We start from the raw sequence: 21,356 nt of genomic DNA on the forward strand, positions 1-21,356 counted from the left end.
TAATGCAAAAATTATCTATTTGTTCATCAAATCAAATGACTATCCTTTGCAACATAGAAGTGTGGTTGTCATATGAGTCAGAGGAAACCTGGAAGTAGATTCAGACTCTTTTTCAGATCAATTATTCTAGTGAAGAAACTAGCCAAGGCATAGTTGTCAAGGCTGTAGGGCTGTAGTATGGCTGTAATTAATTATTATTTAGAGCATAACATCGCTACAGGTCAAAACTGAACTGGAAGGATGTGTTTTCATTCACAGACTACAGGAGCACCAAAAGTATGGGCATCCACAGATCATCTATGTGTGGTCTGGTAAGTATGCTAGAGACTTGCCATATTATTTGTCGGTGGTTTGTATCTGGGATACATCAGTGTTTGTGTCAAGGAGGGTGTATGTCATTGTAGCAGTCACTTTCCCCCATTGTGAGTCTGTTTATGTCTGGGAGTATGTGTTTGCATCAGGGAGTGTGTCTGTGTTTGTGTCGTGGAGGGTTGAGGTATGTATGACAGTGACTTTGCCCGATTGTATGTCTGTGTTTGTGTGTGTGTTCTTGCAAACAGATTATCAACTTTCACACAAAGAAACCCCAAACTTGATGTACAGTGGCATTTACTCTCATTTATTTCCCTGTAATTTGTACGTTAGGTGTAGACAACTGGTGCTAGCTACCAAGAGAGCAATGTTTGACATCATAGATCCTGCAACAAAACAGGTTTGTAAATAATAAGATGTAATTACAAATTAAGAATACACCCTAACTTAAAAAACAAAATGACAAAATCCTTAAATGGTATTTATGCATAGTTCTTTTGTCATGCTTCTCTACAGAATTATGTTTAGTCCAGTCAGCCAACGACATTTTGGCACCCAGCCCACAACAAATTGTAACAGAATTATTGTCTTCAGAATATATATGAGAGAGGTACCCCGATTAACATACTAAAAGTTTACTTGAATCTACCTCGGGGAAATATGTCCAATTTGCATAAATCAAATATTGCTGCCAGCAGTCTGACAAAATAACAACATTGGCCATATATGGTACATGGTAACAAGCTAAAATAAGTTATTTTACATAAAGTCTAACATTACTTATTTGGCACTGGGAATCATTTTGAAGATATAATGTTTAACATAGGAACTTTGATAATTTGCATAAATCCAATATGGCTGCCAGCATTCCTACAAAACCAGATATGAACTGTAAATGCTCACGTGTTTCATTATATATTGCAGTTATGTGTAAATTTGAACCTTTGCCACATGTTTGCAACTTCGTTGAAAGTATTATGATCAACATAATAAACAATATTCACCACAGATTAACTCTATAGGTCATTAAGTATTCAAATATGTAATTAGCTGAAATGAAAATTAATTTCTTTGACTGCTATCATTGTATCACAACTTTGCATATAGCAAGTGTAATAGCCTTTGGTCAAGTCCTTCAAACTATATATTCCAAACTTTGAAAGCTCATTAGATATGCAAACTATAAATTAGCTGACATGAAAACTTAAGTGCGAAATGACTTCCAATATTGGTATAACCTGGTACAATCATCAATGTCATGCCAATTTTGATCAAATAAATCCAAGTATATATCCCTAATTAGGAAAGTTAATTAAATACACAATTGGCTGAAGCAAAAATGCTTAATGCCTTTCAATAAAGTTAGCCTACATAATAGTATCTTTAATGTACATAGCAAGTTTCATCAATTTTGGTCATGTAAATTCAAATATATATCCCTAATTTCAAAAATTCATTAAATATGCAAATTAGGAGCTGGATAAAGTAAAAATGCTTAATGACTTTCAATAATGTCGTATCATAGTATCTTTAGTGTACATAGCAAGTTTCGTCAACTTTGGTCTTGTCAATACAGATAAATATCCCTGATTATGAAAGTTCATTAAATATGCAAATAAGGAATTGGCTAAAGTTCAAATGCTTAATGACTTTCAAAAATGTTCTATCATAGTATCTTTAATGTACATAGCCAGTTTCATCAACTTAGGTCTCGTCAATTCAGATAAATACCCCTAATTAGGAAAGTTCATAAAATATGCAAATTAGGAATTGGCTGATGTAAAAATGCTTAATGACATTTAATAATGTTCTATCATAGTATCTTTAATGTACATAGCAAGTTTCATCAATTTTGGTCATGTAACTTCAAATATATAGCCTTAATTTCAAAAGGTCATTAAATATGCAAATTAACAGTTGGATGAAGTAAAATGCTTAATGACTTTCAATAACGTTAAATCATAGTATCTTCAATATGCATACCAAGTTTTGTCAATTTTGATTGAGTAAATTCAGATATATACTCCTAATTAGGAGATATCATTAAACATGCAAATTAGTAATTATCTTTCACGTCACCCCTTAATATCTTTCAAAGCTGATATATTTTGGTGTGATCAACATGTGTAGCGAATCTCATCAAATTGTGTGCAGTCGTTGTCAATATATATCAGTTTTTTCTAAAATCATTAATTATGCAAATGAGCAAAAAGTAAGCAAGCCACACCCACCAAAAACTAATCAGTTCTTGCCATATGCAAACTGAATCTATGTACCAGATTTGATTCTGATCTTATGAGCCGTTTTTATCACAACTGGAAGTTGTGATATAGAGGTGGTTTCAACCGGTGTTTGATGTCGTCCATTTCCGTAAACGACAAAAAGTCAAAAACTGCTGAACAGACTGTGTTGATATTGATACCGATACATAGACTGGTTCCAAGGTTCCAATTCGGAAAAATGGAGCCAAACGGAGCGCCGGTTAGATAGTTTTGGGAAATTTCTAACCCCCCTTTTATCTAATTGATTTTAGGGGTCTTTCATATATGCAGTTTTGGAATGTACACCAATCCTGCATTGTGGACTGTTTTATGAGTTGTTGAACAGAAATGAGGTTTGATGAATGTTAGAAATATACAGGATGGCTGATTCGAAGTATAAGAGATTTCTATGCTCTTTTGGGCATCAAAAGCATTAAAAAAAAACATTTTCATAGTTTAGATTCTCACTTTTGAGATGACCCTAGGCATTTGTTAAGTAAACATCCTTGAGTCAATATACAGACTTTGACATTCCAGAGATTAAGTATCCACAACCTCACATGTTACAGTCTTTCACTACAATGGTATGGCCCAAACCCATTGTTATCAATGGAGAGTGTGGACATGTCTACAGGAAATTGGGGTGAACAGGTTAGACAATGACGTTACAAGTTGTAGGTTAGTTATCAAGGTAGCACCAGCATAGAGTCCTGAGCATCTGTCCATGTGTTCTCACAGCAAATTACAGGGAAAAAAATTATTTGAGAAGTTTCTCTCCTTTAAATAGAAGTATATTACAATTTAAACCTGTCATGGATAGATTGCTCTCAAATGATCTGAAACACAGTTATTGCCCATTAGCAACAAATCTATAGCAAGATTTATGTAAAGTTCATGAACTTACACAAGGTATTAGACAAAAGATGACCATGACTTTGCTACTTTTCAACATTTATTTCAATCAGATTTCCCCAGCTTAGTGTATAATTTTGTAATCTTAATTACTGTCAACTTAGCTTTACTAACTTATATATACCTCATTATTCTTACACTACTGTTATACCTTATAACCACAAAATTTCAAGAGATGCATATATGATTGTCACTTAACAATTTACAAATATGTCTTCTGCTTTTTCTCCATATACATATACATGTCTCTTTTCTCATAAAAATGAGCTTAAAATCGCAATGTGAAAAATAGTCTTTCAGCTATATGTTGCTCATTGACTTCGTGGTCTGTCTAATTCACAGTGAGTGTGGTTGTTGATAAATGCCAATAATACTAGGCGGTCATTATGTCCAAGCACCATTGGCGGTATTTTTTAACATAATGACCATACATGTAGGTAATTATCACATCTCGAAGTTGTAGGGTTAGCTTCAACCGGTGGTGGACAGTGTCCATTTTCCGTAAACGACAAAAAGTCAAAAACCGCTGAACAGACTGCATTGATATTTGGTAGAGATATTCAGACTAATTCCAAGGTTCCGATTCCGAAAAATGGAGCCAAACGGAGCAGCGGTTAGATAGTTTTGGGAAATTTCTAACCCCCCTTTAACTAATTGATTTTAGGGGTCTTTCATATATGTAGTTTTGGAATGTACACCAATCCTGCATTGTGGACTATTTAATGAGTTGTGGAACAGAAATGAGGTTTTGATGAATGTTACAAATATGCAGGATGGCTGATTCAAAGTATCAGAGATTTTCATGCACTTTGGTAATAAAATTGATAAAAAACAACATATTTAATGTTTTAGATTTCTCACATTTGTTATGACCCTTAACATTACAGACTTGATGACATAACTAGCTGCTGGACCTGTTTACTGGCGCATTGATTTAAAGACAAAGATCGTTTTATTTTGTAATAAGGACGTGTGATTTCGTAAAACATAGTCTATTAGCCTGGAAATGTGATTTTTGCGAATATTGCTTACCCCACTGACAAACAGTGTGGTTTGAAAATGGCTGGAATTCGCTACTTCGGGACTTTGTTTTCTGTGTGCATTTACAGACAAACTCCAAACCCGCAGCACCTACCCATTCAGTATTTCATGTACAGGTGTACCCAGAGATAGAGTAGTTTCACAATGTGCCAGTTGTGATCAAGTGCCATTGGCGCTATTTTTAGATACTGAGTACACAGACAGACAGACAGACAGACAGACAGACAGACAGACACACACACAGACACACAGACAGACAGACATCGCTGCGACATATGCCCACGTGTGTCAACACGTGAGCAAATAACACATTTGCCCATACATCACGTAATAAACAAGCTATTTCTGTGATTTTTAAGTCAAAGTACATTATTTTGGCATAGACAAATGATTTTGGAGGTACAATGTTTTACATAGGCATTTTAATAATTTGCATAAACCCAATAAGGCAGGCAAAATTCCTACAAATGACATTTCCAGTTATATACAATGATTAAAACAAGCTATTTCAGAGACATGTACAAAATGTGTAGTTTTTATTTTAGACGTAACTCCCTCATTATGGATGAGTGTGTCTTTAGTATATATGCATCCCCAAATGATAGGCAAGAAATCATCACACATAACAGCAAAAAGACAATGAACACAACAAAGCTAATGTAAACACAGAAACAAAAATAATAGGACAAAAACAACAAAATGCCACAATGCACAAAAATTAAAAGTTAGCACTTTTGCAGACAATGTCAGATTCATAACAACCTTATCATTATTCAAACACATATTGATTGAAAACTGCATGCTTAAAAAACCTTATCATTATTCAAACACCTATTCATCCCAACAGAATCAAACTTTTAAACTATACAAACAAATACAACTGGGAAAAGTTACTTCTATATATTGAAATCAAAATGGACTTCACATACAACAGAAAACACAAAGTTTAGAAAACTATCTGAAAGCTACTTTACTGGTGCCTGTAGACGTTCTTTTTGAAATAGAGGAATCACATAATGCTTGCAGGACGCAAAGTATTGAAAATGCTATCTAAAAGAAGAAGATAAAAATCAAACATCTGATAAAGACACAAGTATGGCAGCTGTAGGCGCTGATGATAACCTATAAGCGAAATCTCAGCGACAACTGGACAACCAGTGATACTTCATAAAGTTAACAGCAAATGGCACAAGTGAATAAAAAACACAATACACAATTTCATAACAGAATTTAGGTGCTGTATGGGATCTACAACTTCACTTGAAATACCTGATATCACATTTTGTTTGGTGATAAGGTTGTCATGAATCTGACATTTATTGCAACGATGCTGTTTAAATTTATGTGTACTGTGGCCTTTTTATAATTTTTGTCATATTATTCTTTCTTTCTGTCATTTTATTAGCTTTGTTGTGTTTATTATATTTTTGCCATTATGAGTGATGCTTTCCTACCTATCATCTGAGGGAATCATCAAAAGATAAATTCATCCATAAAGAGGTGGTTCTGTCAAAATTGACAAATAAACATTTTATGCACATCCTTTTTAACAGTAAACACTACAGATTGCATGTTTTGTCACAGTATTGTATTAAAACCGAATACAAATCACAAATAATGCACTACACAAATGATGCCAATGTTATGTGAAGAAAGCTTATAAATGATTTAGACGACTTACAATAATTGACAGGTGTCATATATAGACACATTACAAAATAATTAAAATCTCATGACTTTCTAACATCTTAATGGTAAAAGCTATCAGTATATTACTTACTTTGATTCGTTTGTAAGTCATACATGGAAGTCTCTAAAATCAGCCTTAACGTTCTTTACAAAAACAGTATATTTCTAAGTATTTTAACACATTCAGGTGCCCCCAAAACCTATTAAAATAGACTTCCAGAGTTAAATGGGTTGTTATTATAAAAAGGTTTATGGCATATTTTCCATGTTTTTAAAAATAAATGTCGAGGGACTTTGAAGTTTCTTTTTGATAGATTCCTAGTGGTAAAAATATACTAAAACCTTATTCACATTAGAAACTATTAAGCAATGGGGAATTAATTTGGCAGCCATATTGGATTTATGCAAATAATAATAATAATTTAATTCTTAGAAGAAATGCACTACACATACGTCTCAGTGCCTTTAACACAACAAACAAAACAAAAGACAAAAACAAAAATCCATTACAAGAGTCACAAGTGGAAAAAGTCCAAAAATCCAAAAGTAAATGAAAAAAGTAAAAATTCAATAAAACGCATTAAAAAGCAGGCAAGCAAGCAAAATGACCCGTACAAGACTCGTACGGCATTAAAAATTCACCATGTGGAAAAGGTCAGCACAAAATTTGTAAAAAATGCAAAAATGTTAAAAAAAAGTCGCAGAAGAAACGAATAAAAAACAGTTCCAGATAAAAAAATGACTGATCATCCCTAGCATGAATAATACTGGCTAAAAAGGTAAGCCTTTAAACTACGTTTAAAACAGTCAACAGATGTAGCATTGCGGATCTCGGCCGGCAGAGAATTCCACAGAGACGGTGCAGAAACAGAGAAAGCCTTCTGACCATAAGACTTATTAAATTTCCCATAAGGTGGCACTAATCGCAGAGAATCGGCAGATCTAAGATCTCTAGCAGGGGTGTAGAGCTCAACCAGGTCAATCAAATATAGTGGTGCAACACGATGAATAACTTTATAAACAGTCAGCATGATTTTAAACTTGATGCGTTCCTCAACAGGTAGCCAGTGTAGATCGATTAGTACAGGTGTGATATGGTCGAATTTACGGGTTCGAGAAATAAGGCGGGCAGCAGCATTTTGAAGTGATTGAAGGCGTTGAAGTTGAATCTTGTTGATGCCGTATAAAAGACCGTTGCAGTAATCTAGACGAGAGGTGATAAACGCGTGAACCATTTTTTCCGTTGTGGACTTGTCCAACAGCTGACGGATCTTGCCAATCCTGGACAGAGCATAAAAACCATTTCTGCAGATATGACTAATTTGGTCACACATAGAGCCAGACTGATCAAGGGTAACGCCAAGATTACGAACGGTAGCAGATGGAGCAATATCAAACTCGCCAATCCTTAGGCTTGGAAGTTTCACTACATCAGATCTCAGTCCGGACGAAAATTGAACAACCTCCGTCTTGTCATCATTAAGAATTAACATATTTGATTTCATCCAGGTGCGAATGTCATCAACACATACTTCAATAGACCCTTGGACTTCATCTGGTTTATTGCAAACAACATAAATTTGTGTATCATCTGCGTATAACATGTGGTTGAGACCATGCTGTACAATGATATCTTCGAGTGGTGCCGTATAGAGGGTGAAAAGAATGGGACCCAAAACAGAGCCCTGAGGAACACCACTTTTCATATGTGTACTGGATGATGTTGCAGATCCCACTTTGACACACTGAGTGCGATTGTTTAGGTATGATCTGAACCACGATAGTGCTGTGCGGTGATACCAAAACGAAATTAAAGTCTGTGTAGAAGGACTTCATGGTCAACTGTGTCGAACGCAGCCGATAAGTCCAGCATAACAAGGACGACGTCTTTCTTGTCGTTAAGGGCGAGCATGATGTCGTTGTGTACACGCATAAGGGCCGTCTCTGTACTGTGATGGGCGCGATACGCGCTTTGGAACTTGGTAAACAGACAGTACTTTCTGAGATGAGTATTCAGCTGGGCAGCAACAATCCGCTCAAGTACTTTCGATAAGAAAGACAAATTTGATACGGGTCGATAGTTCTTAAGGATATTTGGGTTGAGGTCTTTTTTTTCAGCAATGGTCGGATGATAGCGGACTTGAAGTCACTAGGGACGGAACCCGATGACAGTGACGAATTGAAAAGATGTGTCATGAATGGCAATAGAGCATCTGCAAATTTCTTGATATATTTTACAGGCAGTACATCCAGATCACAGGATTCGAAGATGCTTGTAATATGATGTTATTTACCTGGTCTGTAGTCACCTGGTTGAAACATGGTAGGGTGTGTGATGGTAAGACGTTGTCATTATCAATGTGGGGACTTGGTAGGCCTTCTCGAAGTCGAAAATCTTAGAGTTAAAGTAATCCAGGAATTCAGATGGCAGTGTCGCTGGTTTGAATTGGCTTGGTAGAACTTTTCTGATGATTTTCTTCGCGTCGGATAACTCGGCAATGATGTTAAAGAGTCCCTTGTCGTCTGCTTCTTGGATACGAATGCGATGGTAGTCGGCCTGAGTTCATCACACCGACGAAAATATTCTTTTCGCTTTGTGAGAAAAATCTGACGATCGATCTCAAGATTGGTAGAACAATATTTTGTCTCTAGCCGTCGTACAATTTTCCTCATCATCAACAGCTCTTCACAGAACCATGGTGCCCTTACCTTGTCGGTAACGATTCTCGGCTTAATAGGCGCAATAGTGTCCAATACGTCTATTACTGCGGCATGGTAGAATGTTGACAGGTGTTCAGTGTGCTATCTCGTGAATAGTTCGAAAGCTTGGCGGTGATTTTTTCTTGCAATTCATCAGGGTTATAGTCGGAGATTGCGACACGAAATCGTAATCTTCTTGTTTGCTGGGCGTCGTACATCCAAACCAAACTTTATGAAACTGTGATCAGAGTTCATCGAATTTGTGACATTAACGGAATGAAGAAATTGATCTGTCGTTCGGGTTATAAGCAGATCTAGGATATGACCCTTGTTGTGTGTCGACGTGAGAATGTGTTGGTACAATCCCATCGAGTGCAAAAGATCGGTAAATCTTACTGTATCTGGTGCATCAGTGTCATCTAGGTGAAGGTTGAAGTCACCAGCAATGACAAGGCGGCAAGCTGATGGTACGACGGACTCAAGTAGCGTAGAGAACTCGGTGAGAAATTCGTTGAAGGTCGAACCATTTTTCTGTGACTTAGGCGGACGATAGATTGTGATGACACGCAGAGACTGACTAGAAGCTTAAACAGAACATCTAATGATTCAAAAGATCTGAATGAACCCGGTTGTTTCTCTGCAGCACGCAAATTTGACCGAGCGATCACAGCAACACCACCACCTCTACGTCCGGAGCGGGACTGATGATATACGTTATAGCCAGTGATTGACGAATGAAATTCAGCGAGTGTTGGATCAGATTGACTCTTCAGCCAAGTTTCTGTGACGACAAGAATGTCTAAATTGCTTCGATCAAGGATGCAATAATGGCACCTATTTTCCCGGAAATTGAACGTGCATTCCAAAGAGCAGCATTCAGTTGTAGTTTTGGAAACATGAAGACAACATCGGAATTTTCAATGGCGCTGGTACTCGTTTCTCAACAGGTGGTTGAATCGTACGATGCGTAACAAGAGTATTGATAGATGTAAGCTCACCGTATGCAATATTTTGTCCGGAAATCTGCCGAAGTACTCTTGGTCTAGAAGTTATCCTTGGAGATCGTGGAGTTCGATCACTTGTAAGAATAGTTGGGATACGGTATCGTGGTCTAGGATGTTTCAGCCCGGCTTTTCTTCCACGGGGTTTCACTAGAAGCGATGCAGTGTTACGCAATGACGAACAAAGGCTTTTACGTAAAGGGAGAACGGAGACAGCCATGCTGAACCGCGATGAGAGATAACCAAAATATTACAGTCGTGGGTGAAGAAGAGACCGTCTTTCAAAAATAGTTCGATGCTAGGACATTTAAAACACACACGGTGAGAAAATCTTCGAAAAAAGTTCGTCATAAAACCAAGAAATATCAACTAAAAGAGCAGCTAAAAGGGCAGCCGGTCAACAGCGCCAGTTACATAACAATAGTGATTTATGCAAATTATCAAAGTTCCTATGTTAAACATTATATCTCCAAAATGATTCCCTGTGCCAAATAAGTAATGTTAGACTTTAAAAGCACTTGTCGTAGCTTGTTACCATGTTATATATAGCCAATATTGTTATTTTTTAGACTGCTGGCAGCCATATTTGATTTATGCAAGTTTGACATACTTCCCCAAGGTAGAGTCTAGTAAACTTTTAGTATGTTGTTCAGGGTACCTCTCTCAAATCCATTCTGAAAAAAAAAATTCTGTTGCAATTTGTGGTGCATCTATCCCTATTTCGACTGGACTATTTACATCATATCTGAGCAAAGCTAATCTTTGGAAACACTGAGGTGATGTTACTGTCAGCCATAAGGTCAAGGTGAAGTCAAAAACCAGAGTTTGTAAACCTTTTGCTGCTTTTCCTTCCAGATAAGCACAGATGCTGACTTCAAGATTAATGTGTTCCGACATCATTTTGACAAGCACAGTGGAAGCAGTGGACCTAGTACAACTGGAGGAAAAGTGAACTATCCAGGTATGCAGTAAAGTCTACAAGACATTCTGCTTTCCTCAGACAATATTGCAGACTGAATGTTTCGGGATTCGAAATTAGCTGCACTGATTTTCAGAAACCTACAGTGAAATGTTATAAGGAGAAAAATGAGACATAAGAAAATTAATTTTTGGTCTGCAGACAAAAGTATGTAATTACAAGGAAAGTTATTTTTTCCCCTAGTTACATACAAATATTGTGTAGGTGGGATAAATAAGTTGTCTTAAAAAGACAGATGTTCACAGACCAGTGTTATGTATGGTAGTGTTACCTCAATCTTGGACACAGGACACCAACCATAAACTCTCATTTACAATCCTTGGCAGAGGTGCTTTTGTCCTTGTACAAGTAGAATTCTGACAGCATCAAGTGGGCAGCTAAGTGGACAGTGGTATAATCTGTTTAGACAGCAACAAGGGACTTGAAGTACAATTTGTTGTTCTCCTATATGTTGTTCAAATGTCTTTTTTTTTGAGCTAACTACAAAAAAGTATGAATTAAATTGACTTCCACCCTGATTAAAATGGACCAAAATGTGTTTGTTTTTAGGCCCTCGTTGGCAAGTTGTCTTGGAGAGCAGGTGGAACAAACCTCCAGAGCAGTTGAAGCCATCGGCAGTGACTCACTTCATGCTGCCACTGGACGGCCATCGTACAAAATATGACACTGTAGTTGTGCTCACCAACGTCACTGGGAACAGCTGGATTTCTGCGTGCACCCAGACTAACGGATCAAAGTGCATGGATGGGGTGGACCTCTCCGGCAAGGCAGAGCTCATTCCTCCACTCTACACTAATTACAAAGTATTACACTTATCATTGTCAGATATACAGGAGGGCGTGTCACATCTGGTCGTCACGACACCAAAACTACAAAGAGTAAGTGAAACATAATTTTTTAGGTGAGAACTTTCTTAAATATTCAAATACTCAGTGCACACCTATTGCTGTGACCTTGACTTTGGGGAACATCAATTGTCCGAAAACTTATCATGCTGTTAGTGCATGCTCTCTTTTTATATTCAAACCTGAATATAAATTTACATAAATTTAATAACCCTATTTATATTAATCATCATCAATATTTACCTCAAAAAGCATGAATTTAGAGTTTTTTGTTTCAAAATTTTGTTTTAGTATTAATTAAATTGTTAAATACATTTAGGTAATTGAGGGATACATATTTCTGCAATGTATGAATGAAAAAACATTGCTTTGTAAGATGCAGTTTTTGGAATCACGCCAACCCACTAGCTGTCACTGATCGCCAAGGCTGTGTATGGTCATCAGAATAAAATGTACCTGGTACACAAGAACAGTTGCTAAGTTATCTGCTGACAAGGAATATCATTAGCTTCACCCGCAATACCGAAGTGTCAGTTTAGCAAGACGTGAAAATGAGGGACGTCATATTCAAGAAAATATGTGGGAAAATAAATTACACTACCCTAGCTAAAACAGATAAATACTTGATAAAAAGTGGAGCACAACAGATAAATTCAGTGCATTCCAGGCAACACATGATTTTGTAAAATCCTGCAAATGCGTAGCTGGAATCTGGAAAACTGCCAGATCAGTTTAACTCTGCTATTAACCTCTCTTATTACCGATATTTTCTAATGCCCTCTTCTTCAAAGCAATCATCATCAGTGATAACCTTTGACCTCCTCATAGAGACATGTCAAAGATGTTGCTGAGCAAAGCCTGTGTGAAGAAATCTGAAAATTATTTTAAAAGAATCCAAACTGTATGCTGGTATCGTTTACTACTGACTTCAAGACACCAAAATAGACAATAGGTCAATTTTCATGCTAAAAGTACATTAAAAATGCATATCAACTGACATGAAGCCAATCAGGATACCTTTTGTACTACTTTTGGACCAATTGTTTTGAAATCTTGAATATAAAATTACCAGTTCATTGAGGACACCTCAGGATTAAAGGCACTATTGCTGTTCCAAATGTTGTTTGTAGTAACGGTGTTTGTAGTAAATTTGACATTTATACACAGTAGCTTTTTAACCTTCCTCCTGAGAGATACTGAGATGGGAACACAGATTATGATCCACATACCTATCAGTTAAATTAGCAATCCATAATCATCATGTCTCACATTAGTACTTGTTGACATTAACTACTTAATTACCATAGTCCGTTGTTCTCCTCGGAAAAGTTTTGTCCAATAAATCAGTTTGTTACAAGATAAAGTAGTGAAAACTTGCCCCTGTAACTTCTACTGGTTGTCTTCACATTCACTGGTTGGTGAATCCCAATAATGTATGCAAAATATCTGAAAGAAAGATGGATTTCTAAATCCAGAATAAGAGATGTGAATTGTTTGAGTGATATGACCTACAACGATTTCTTGACACTCAGGTTGATATCAAGGTGGAATTCTACAACAGCTCAGAGAGACATATTCAGTTTGCCGCACCTAATGTCTTCACAGCGGGTAAGACTGCATTTATGGTATCTCATCACCTCACTGGCCATATTCACACCTTTTATTTTCCATGCTCATTTTTAAAGCAGTTTTATAACCTTGAAGTTGTAACTTTCAAAAAGAAATGAATTGACTACATGAAATAATATGTGTAATATTTTAATGAAGATTAGCAAGTAGAGTAACGTTGCATAAGATTTATAGCCATTGATTGTGATGATAATGTTCTTCTTACTGAGACAAATCAATACCAATGCAATGGGCTACTTCAGGTAGATGCACCTCGGAGACAGATATTTGGACTCTCAAATTTTTACAATTCTTTTCTGATCTACCACTTGTTTGGGCTCCAGATTATTCCAGATTCTATTCGTGATCGATAAGAGAATGGTTGAAAGTTTTGATCAAAAATTTAAGTCTTTTGAGGCAAATCTTACCTTCAATCAGTTTTAAAAATTGAACATTCAACAATTTTGTCACTTTCAGCCAGGACGCACACTGTCATCGAGGAGACAGAACCAGGCCAGCTGTTTGTCAACATCGGACTTCAAGGCTTTGATCAAGTTCACCAAGCCCATACTGTCACTTTGACTCCCTTACAATGTGAAGAATCTATGGATCCAGGTACGTTTTATGTGTAATACGAGAATCATTGACTCTTCGTGCATTCCAAAAGGCAATTTTATCGTTGGGCCACCGCTCTGTATTTTGAACAATGTATTTATAAGTTAAAACCCAACAAAAGGCTGGTCCAGGCATGAAAAGATATCCCTGTTCTGCTTGCTGAAAACATGCTAAATTTTCAGTTGTCAGATCTCTACTCCTTCCTTGCTTGCTTGTAGATATAACAATAAATGCTTTGATGACATGCAGTTCATGGTACATACTAGAAATCACGTCATCAACAACTTTACATGTGTATATGTGTATACACAAGGCATGAGTAGAACTTTGATGATTTAAAATTCAACATGTTTCATTAAGCAGAGCAACGTAAGTAACTCATGCAAATAACTGAAACGCAAATTACTGCAAAACATGTAACTTTAGAAGACAGTGACGCTGTCCCTGAAAGGTTAATCTTAACCTTCAATTTTGTCTTTCTCATCCAGTGGCCAACACCACCATGAGGATGTACGTCCCATGGGACAGGGAGGATCTGTTTGCTGTTTCCAAGGCAACAGAAGTAAATGTGCTGTCACCACGGTTACAACTAAACAGGCCGTTGGATGATGACAGATTGGTTCTGCTTCACATGTACTTGAATCCGCAGTGCCGGTACAAAGTTGAGCTGAAAGCCAGCTTTCAGGGCTGCATGGGGCAGGTCAGAATCATTTACAAATATATCCCATAGTTAGTCATATTATTTAATCCTTTGAGAGCTGTAATTTTTCCTGTCAAAACTTTGGTGCAACATTTTAACCATTTTTATGAATTTTTCTGTAACTTTTTTGATAATTTAGGACTAAATACCGGTAGACATCACATTTCACAGGCTACAGCTTATTAATAATTTTTTTCTCAAAAATTAGATAGAAATTTACCAGGGTAAATTTTATGAAGGCAACAAAAATTAACTTTTGCACTCAAAGGGTTAACCAGACCAAATTTAATTCTTTGAACTTGTGTTCATAGAATCCAAGTGTTTACTTCTCCTTTAATCCCCATCTAGAAGGAAAGTTTTCCTTCATTAACATTCACTGTATGAATTCTAGAATTGTAAGGTTTTTTGATTTTCTGTCTGTTCCTCTCTGTCCAGATGGTGAGAATGTACAGTCTTATGATACCATCCTTTGTGGTCATCAATATTTTAATGGTACTTTTGAGACAGCTGCAACTCATTGCCAAAAACGGTGAGTGGAATTTCTTTAAAATTCATAGAAATTTGAAGAATGTGTCCTCTTTCTTGGCGTTGTTCAGGATGACTTCGAAAATAATGAACCAAATAACTCTAACAATTTTTTTGTCTCGTAAGTCTGATAAATGTAGTCAGGATGAGTGGATGGCTATGACACCATGACTGACTGGCAACACTATGAAAACTCAAGCCAAAGAGTATTCTCCTGTGAAACGGTTGATGATTATTAATTTGCATATGCATACATTAGCATACTTTACCATAATGAATACAGTTACTCGTGAAATAAAGCATTAGATGCATAGTGAAAGAATGATCAAATCAAAGAATTATACTAATTTTTTACATTATTCATGGAATCGAGCACCAGATGTATAGTGAAGGAATGATGAGGGATGATAAAGCTGTTCCTACAAATGCTCTAAATCACTGAACACAATGTTGCACTTCTTGCTTTCATTCTGAAACTGTGAATTTACAATTGTCTTTATTTGTCTTTGTTGACAGAATATTGCCATTCTTTTATCTACGTCCAATCGGATTACAACAAACCATTCAAAGTTGTTCCTCCTGTCTTGCTCATCAAGATGCTATTAGGGTAAGTCTCTGTCATTCAGTCGACATGATCAAGTTTCACCAGTAGATCCATCCTTTAATATTGATTTTAAAAAAGTGGCAATTAAAGAAAATTCCACGCAAAACCAATGTCACGTATATGGTATTTTCATTTTGCTTGATGTAATAAATACTATTAACAGCAGTACAATTTGGCAAGAGAATGGCTGAAAGTTTCATTGAGGCAAGATCGAGCAAAAGTCATCATTCAGGCCGTGTGTATTTGCACAACTATTGTTTATGTTATGCAAATACACACAGCCTAGCGTAAACGTGAGTGAGTGGACAGTGCCATACCCATCAGAAGATGGTCCCTGCCATATCACGTGATGAAAGCGCCAAGCTTGGCTCTTTTTCCCATGATTCAAAATACATTGCCCTGAACTGCAACTTCCGCCACTATTTTTTGTCCGTTTTTGTAAAAAATTTGTGCGAGTTATATATGATGAAAATGGCTTTCCTAGGATAAGCGACCCAAAAGCTAGCACATATAAAAACCAGCCTTGGTGAACTTCCCCTTTAAGTCTTGACTTTGAGGTATGTTCTGCCTTAATTTCATCTGCACCAGTCATACACAGAATCAAGTAAACTGATATACCCGTATTGGCCCTCAGCTATGTCAGACTGTATCACTTGTACATTATTTCAAATAAACCTATCATCTCTCTCACATTCAGGTTATACTTCTAAACATATTTACAATTTACTCTTCTCATAGGACAGCATTTTTTGGCTCCCTATGGCAGAAATTACAACTTCCCTTGTTGGACTCGTATGTTCTTGAACACCAAGGTGTTGGCTTTGGCTCCCTAGGCTTGGTGACATTTCTGTTTGCATATGCTGTAGTTGCATTGCTGTCCAATGTGATCACTGGTATGGTGAAGTTTGTCGGTACCATAATTCTCTTTCTCCTCAGGTAAGTATTTGGTTAAAATCTGTCAGTAGGTGATTGTGCACAATCCTAGAGTAACCCACAGAAGTGAAAGGTCCCATTGTTTTCTCTGGGCAACACGATAGTTCATGTATGATTATGCAGCTAACACCGAGCACTTGTATTGGAAAGATCGGTCTTCAAAAATAATCATGTAATTATTTGAATTTTGTGATCTTTAGTGGAACATTCAAAAAATTTCTTACAACATCATACACTATTTATTGTACAAAAAAGAAGATTAAACAGCATAATCATTCACGAGACAAAGTTCACAATACTTCCAGTCTGCAAACTTTGACCCCTGGCTATTAATAAACATCACTGTGATGTGTAACTGCCTCATCTGAGATATGCCCATTGATATATTAATATTGAACAAATATAGACCCTCGTGATGTCTAGCCTATCAGTTGTAGACTCTGTAAACATGTAGGACTTTTGATGGATTTCAAAGATCTCTGTCACAGCGACTTGACAATGCATTAACAAGCATGTCACATTTGAAAACAAAAGAATTGAGTTAAATTCCGTCATTACTCGTGTTATTTAACTCCATGGTCCAAGGAATGACAACGATTTGCTTTCACGCGGCTATGACAGACTGGAAATGACAGCGCTAGGGAGCTTTCAGAATGCCATAAAGCGGAATGTCAAAGTTCAAAGTTCAGAACATTGTAATAGATCATCAAGATTTAGTGTTGAATAATTCTAAGTGTTCTGAGTAATACTGGTAAATAAAGTAATGACATGCACCATTGCAGAGGTCATCCTAGGGCAATAGATTGACTCTTGTTGATTAAAGCTGTGCCAGTATGTTCACTCTTTTTCTCTTTTATTATGCAGGCCAAAGTTAGACCTTACATCGGCAACAGATTCACAATCAGGGGCTCCTTGGATTCTATATTTTATCATTGGTTCAATGATATCAATAGCTTTAAGGCTATGTGGTACTGTGTCTCTAGCCATAGGTGCACTTTTGTATTTTATAAAGGTAAGAAAATGGAAGTCAAGTTTTTGTCTGAACTGCATTTGAACGTGAAAAGTGTACTAAAAGTTTACTAAAATTACAATTATACTGGACGCATGTTATCGGTAAGGTCACTACAAGACACACAGACAGAGAAGAATCTAAGCAAAACATCTGCAATGTCGGCGATGTTTATAACCACGCTTCAGTTTTATCACCTGGACTTTGTATTGGGCGTGGATTGCAATGGCATTTCCTCTTTTTGTCCGTCTGTAAGATTGGTTTTGTTACTTGCTCTACCGCACGTCCCGAAGTGTGTTGTTATGCAATAAAGTTGTTAGTGTTATATTATTGATGCCACTGGTTGGCTAACTAGTGCAAACATGAAGTCCCAAAACAGAAGTATGGTTTTTTATGTCATTGTTTTTGTTTACTAAGCCAGTATTAATAAATATCACTTCTCCAACGCTAAACAGAGCAACAGTAAACCAAGTACTCTGGTTGGACAACTAGTGCAAACACAGAGTCCCAAAAAAGAAGTGTTTTTTTTAATTTCATTATTTTTGTTTACTCAGTCAGTATTAATAAATATCACTTCTCCAAGGCTGAACTTTAAAGGTGGCGTTGCACATAACACAGTGTTTGCTCAAAATCACTTTAAGCAAAGATTCTTCCAATTTTCAGAAATGTGTCCACCCAATATTGAAATTCTGGTTGGGTTTGGCCTAGACTGGAGGATCCGTCGCTTGAGGGTGCTCTTTAAGCTCCCTCCTCTACGAGAGTAAGAGGAGGGAGCATAGGGACCATCCTCGAGCGACGGATCTTCCAGTCTAGGTTTGGCCATACTAAACTTTAGAATTCTCTGCCTTTTGGAAATGCATAGTATGAAGGGGTTATCATATCATCTTCAATAAGAAATATTGCATTGAAAAAAGTGTGTTTGTTAAGTGCAACACCACCCCACATTTTCTTGTGCCAATAGTTTTACAGTTTCTTCACTTCAGTGCTGATTTTTGAGCTATACATGCAATGACTGTGTGCCCTTTGACCTTCAGGTTGCCAGGCAACACGCAGCAGTCGTTCAGACCAAGAACTGTCTCAACCTGGTGAGTAGTGAAAGAAATGCACAGAACTCGTTTTGGATTATTATCACAAAAGTTGTCAAGTTGCGGTAACAATCGTGGCTAGTATGAGCCTTTCAAAAAGTATTTATGTGTGTTAAATTACTTGTTTCCAATGTGTCAATATCTTCATTATCACTTTTTTAGATAAATATATCACTTTTGCACCATTACAGCTCAAAGGCTAATGATAATGTCATCATTAGATTGACTGCAACTGATAATACTATCCACCAATTAGTTGTAATTATCAGTGTATGAGAGCCATCAAACAGAGAAGTACGTAAGGAATGATCTTTTTATCGACATTTCAAGCTGACTGTTATCAGCCTGTGAAGATCATTACATGGCAGCTTTACATTCATTAACCACATCACACCTGGCACTTTTAAAATTGAATAGCATGGATATTGGGATTGCTCTAGTAACCGGTGGATTTGCTCAAAAAGTATGCCAAGCATTGTACAATGTGTACCCTGCATCAGATGTAATGCGCTTAGATATGTAACCTGAGGCCTGCTTACATTTTAAATTTTATAATTTTCAACAGATTGTATTGTAAATGGTCTTATAAAAGTTGATGATTCTGTTTGAGTATTTTTTTCACATCTACAACTTCCATGAAACTGGAGGCCAGCTCACACTTGTGCATCTTACAGATTTTCAACAGGTTTTATTGTAAATGATCATAAAAAAGCTGGTGATTCTTTTTAAGTATTTTTTTTTCACATCTACAGTTTGATGGAAAGTTACAGGATGAATTTAATAATTGTTTTCTTCATATTGCAGCCAAGTAACAAAGCCAAGGAAAACGGCCCGGCAGATGATGAGAATTCACCACCCCCAGTCCCTGAAGCGCTAATAGCAGCCCAGAATGCATTTCACTACCACTACACAGTTCTGCTGCTGTGGTTGGCATTACTGTGCCTCAATGTGGCGCCGCTCATAGTATGGGTCAAGAATTTAGAGTAAGTATTGGTACAGGCCATGGAGCAATAGCTGTGGACGGTTGTCATGACAATATTAGAAACATGTATTCACTGTGAAATTGCAGTTCAGTTAAACCCTAAAGTTTCAATTAATAATAATAATAATAATAATTTTTATTTTTCTATACCGTAAATCCATAAAATGCTCTAAACGGCTCACAAATGTAAAAAAATAAACAAACCTAATTGAACCTTACTTCCAAACAACAAGCTCCTTAATATGCACCTTAAAACAGAAATGTTAAACTTTTTCTCAAACTTTGCGTGGAAAACTTTTGACCATTCTTTTTTTCATAATCGGTAAAATTTGTAGTTCAAAGTTTTGGATTAAAGAAACAAATTCTGTGAAATTTTGCTCATATTTGAAATTCAAAATGGCCGTGTTACCCATCTGCTATCCCAAAGGAAAAATATTTCTCAAAAGCAAGATGATAAAAACTTGGCTTCACAATGAATTTATACAAGCAATAAACCAGAAGAGAATTGTAAAACTTTGGTTGTCTGAATATCTGTCCCCAAGGAGCATTCTACATTAACTCCATTTATAGGATATATTTTGATATTTTATGTTGGTACAACTCGGCTAATCTAAATTTCTTTTGTTGGCAATCATGAAGCATCTAATGTATTTATTCTGTCTTTGACAGGTATTCTGCGAATCTAAAGCCAGACCCATCTCTGTATGCAGCCATTATTGCCTGTGTTTCCCTCACGGTTCTTCTTGATCCAAGACAGAATTTACCGGCTAAAAGGTTTGTAACCTGAAATGAATTTAAACTTTAAACCCTTTCACCTGCAATGTTTTAGTCCAAACTCATTGTTATCAATGGTGACTCCAGACCTGTTCATAGGGTATTGGGGTGATCAGGTTCATGTACCTCATTATTTGTGGACAATTGAATTGTGGACTAGTAGACTCGGTCAATGTAATTATGCAATAATGTATTCCATTTCCAGCCCCTAATTGATGAAAGCAAACTTTGCATGACATAATGTATGAGGCCAAGTACATTATGGAGTGCAAAGTTTGTTTGAGTCCATTATGGGCCTGGGGGGGGCTATATTATTGCTATTATTTTATAGTTTTGGCAATGCTAGTGAATTTGTAGATGTAGAAAACATCTTAGGCCGCAATGCTGGATAATCGGGTACATTATCGATAATAATCTAGGGGAATGGCATCACAAAAGTCACTGGTATTGACAAAGCTATAATATGTTTAAGCAAGAATGTACCGCTCATATGTATGTTGTACAAAGTTTGTTTTTGTCCATAATGGACCAGGAAGGGGTACATTCTGCCGTTATTTTAAATTTTTGCTAATGCCAGGGAATTTGTAGATGTATAAATCATCTAGGCCACAATACTGGATAATTGGATACATTGTCAGTTAGATTCAGTAATAATGTAGGGGGATGGCATCACAAAATTCACTGGTATTGACAAAGCTGTTATATAGTGGGTAATTCCAGTACCTATATAACCCACTGCTATTCCATAAGGTGTATCATTTACATTTACGGAGAATTTTTT

The 21,356-nt window shown here is 36.6% G+C and overlaps 1 protein-coding gene across 1 annotated transcript in view; it reads left to right on the plus strand.

Annotated features, from left to right (window-relative positions):
* LOC139151505 (GPI inositol-deacylase-like) overlaps positions 1-21,356 on the plus strand; it is a 29,262-nt gene that overhangs the window by 5,937 nt on the left and 1,969 nt on the right. Inside the window, exons 8-21 of the mRNA XM_070724365.1 lie at positions 259-311; positions 646-712; positions 10,772-10,877; positions 11,445-11,773; positions 13,273-13,348; positions 13,826-13,963; positions 14,452-14,663; positions 15,099-15,192; positions 15,705-15,795; positions 16,531-16,728; positions 17,590-17,737; positions 18,769-18,819; positions 19,624-19,802; positions 20,471-20,575. Coding sequence (XP_070580466.1) covers positions 259-311; positions 646-712; positions 10,772-10,877; positions 11,445-11,773; positions 13,273-13,348; positions 13,826-13,963; positions 14,452-14,663; positions 15,099-15,192; positions 15,705-15,795; positions 16,531-16,728; positions 17,590-17,737; positions 18,769-18,819; positions 19,624-19,802; positions 20,471-20,575 — 1,847 coding nt within the window. The remainder of the gene's footprint in view (positions 1-258; positions 312-645; positions 713-10,771; positions 10,878-11,444; positions 11,774-13,272; positions 13,349-13,825; positions 13,964-14,451; positions 14,664-15,098; positions 15,193-15,704; positions 15,796-16,530; positions 16,729-17,589; positions 17,738-18,768; positions 18,820-19,623; positions 19,803-20,470; positions 20,576-21,356) is intronic.

Source organism: Ptychodera flava, chromosome 15, assembly GCF_041260155.1.
Source record: "Ptychodera flava strain L36383 chromosome 15, AS_Pfla_20210202, whole genome shotgun sequence".
NCBI classification, from domain to species: Eukaryota; Metazoa; Hemichordata; class Enteropneusta; family Ptychoderidae; genus Ptychodera; species Ptychodera flava.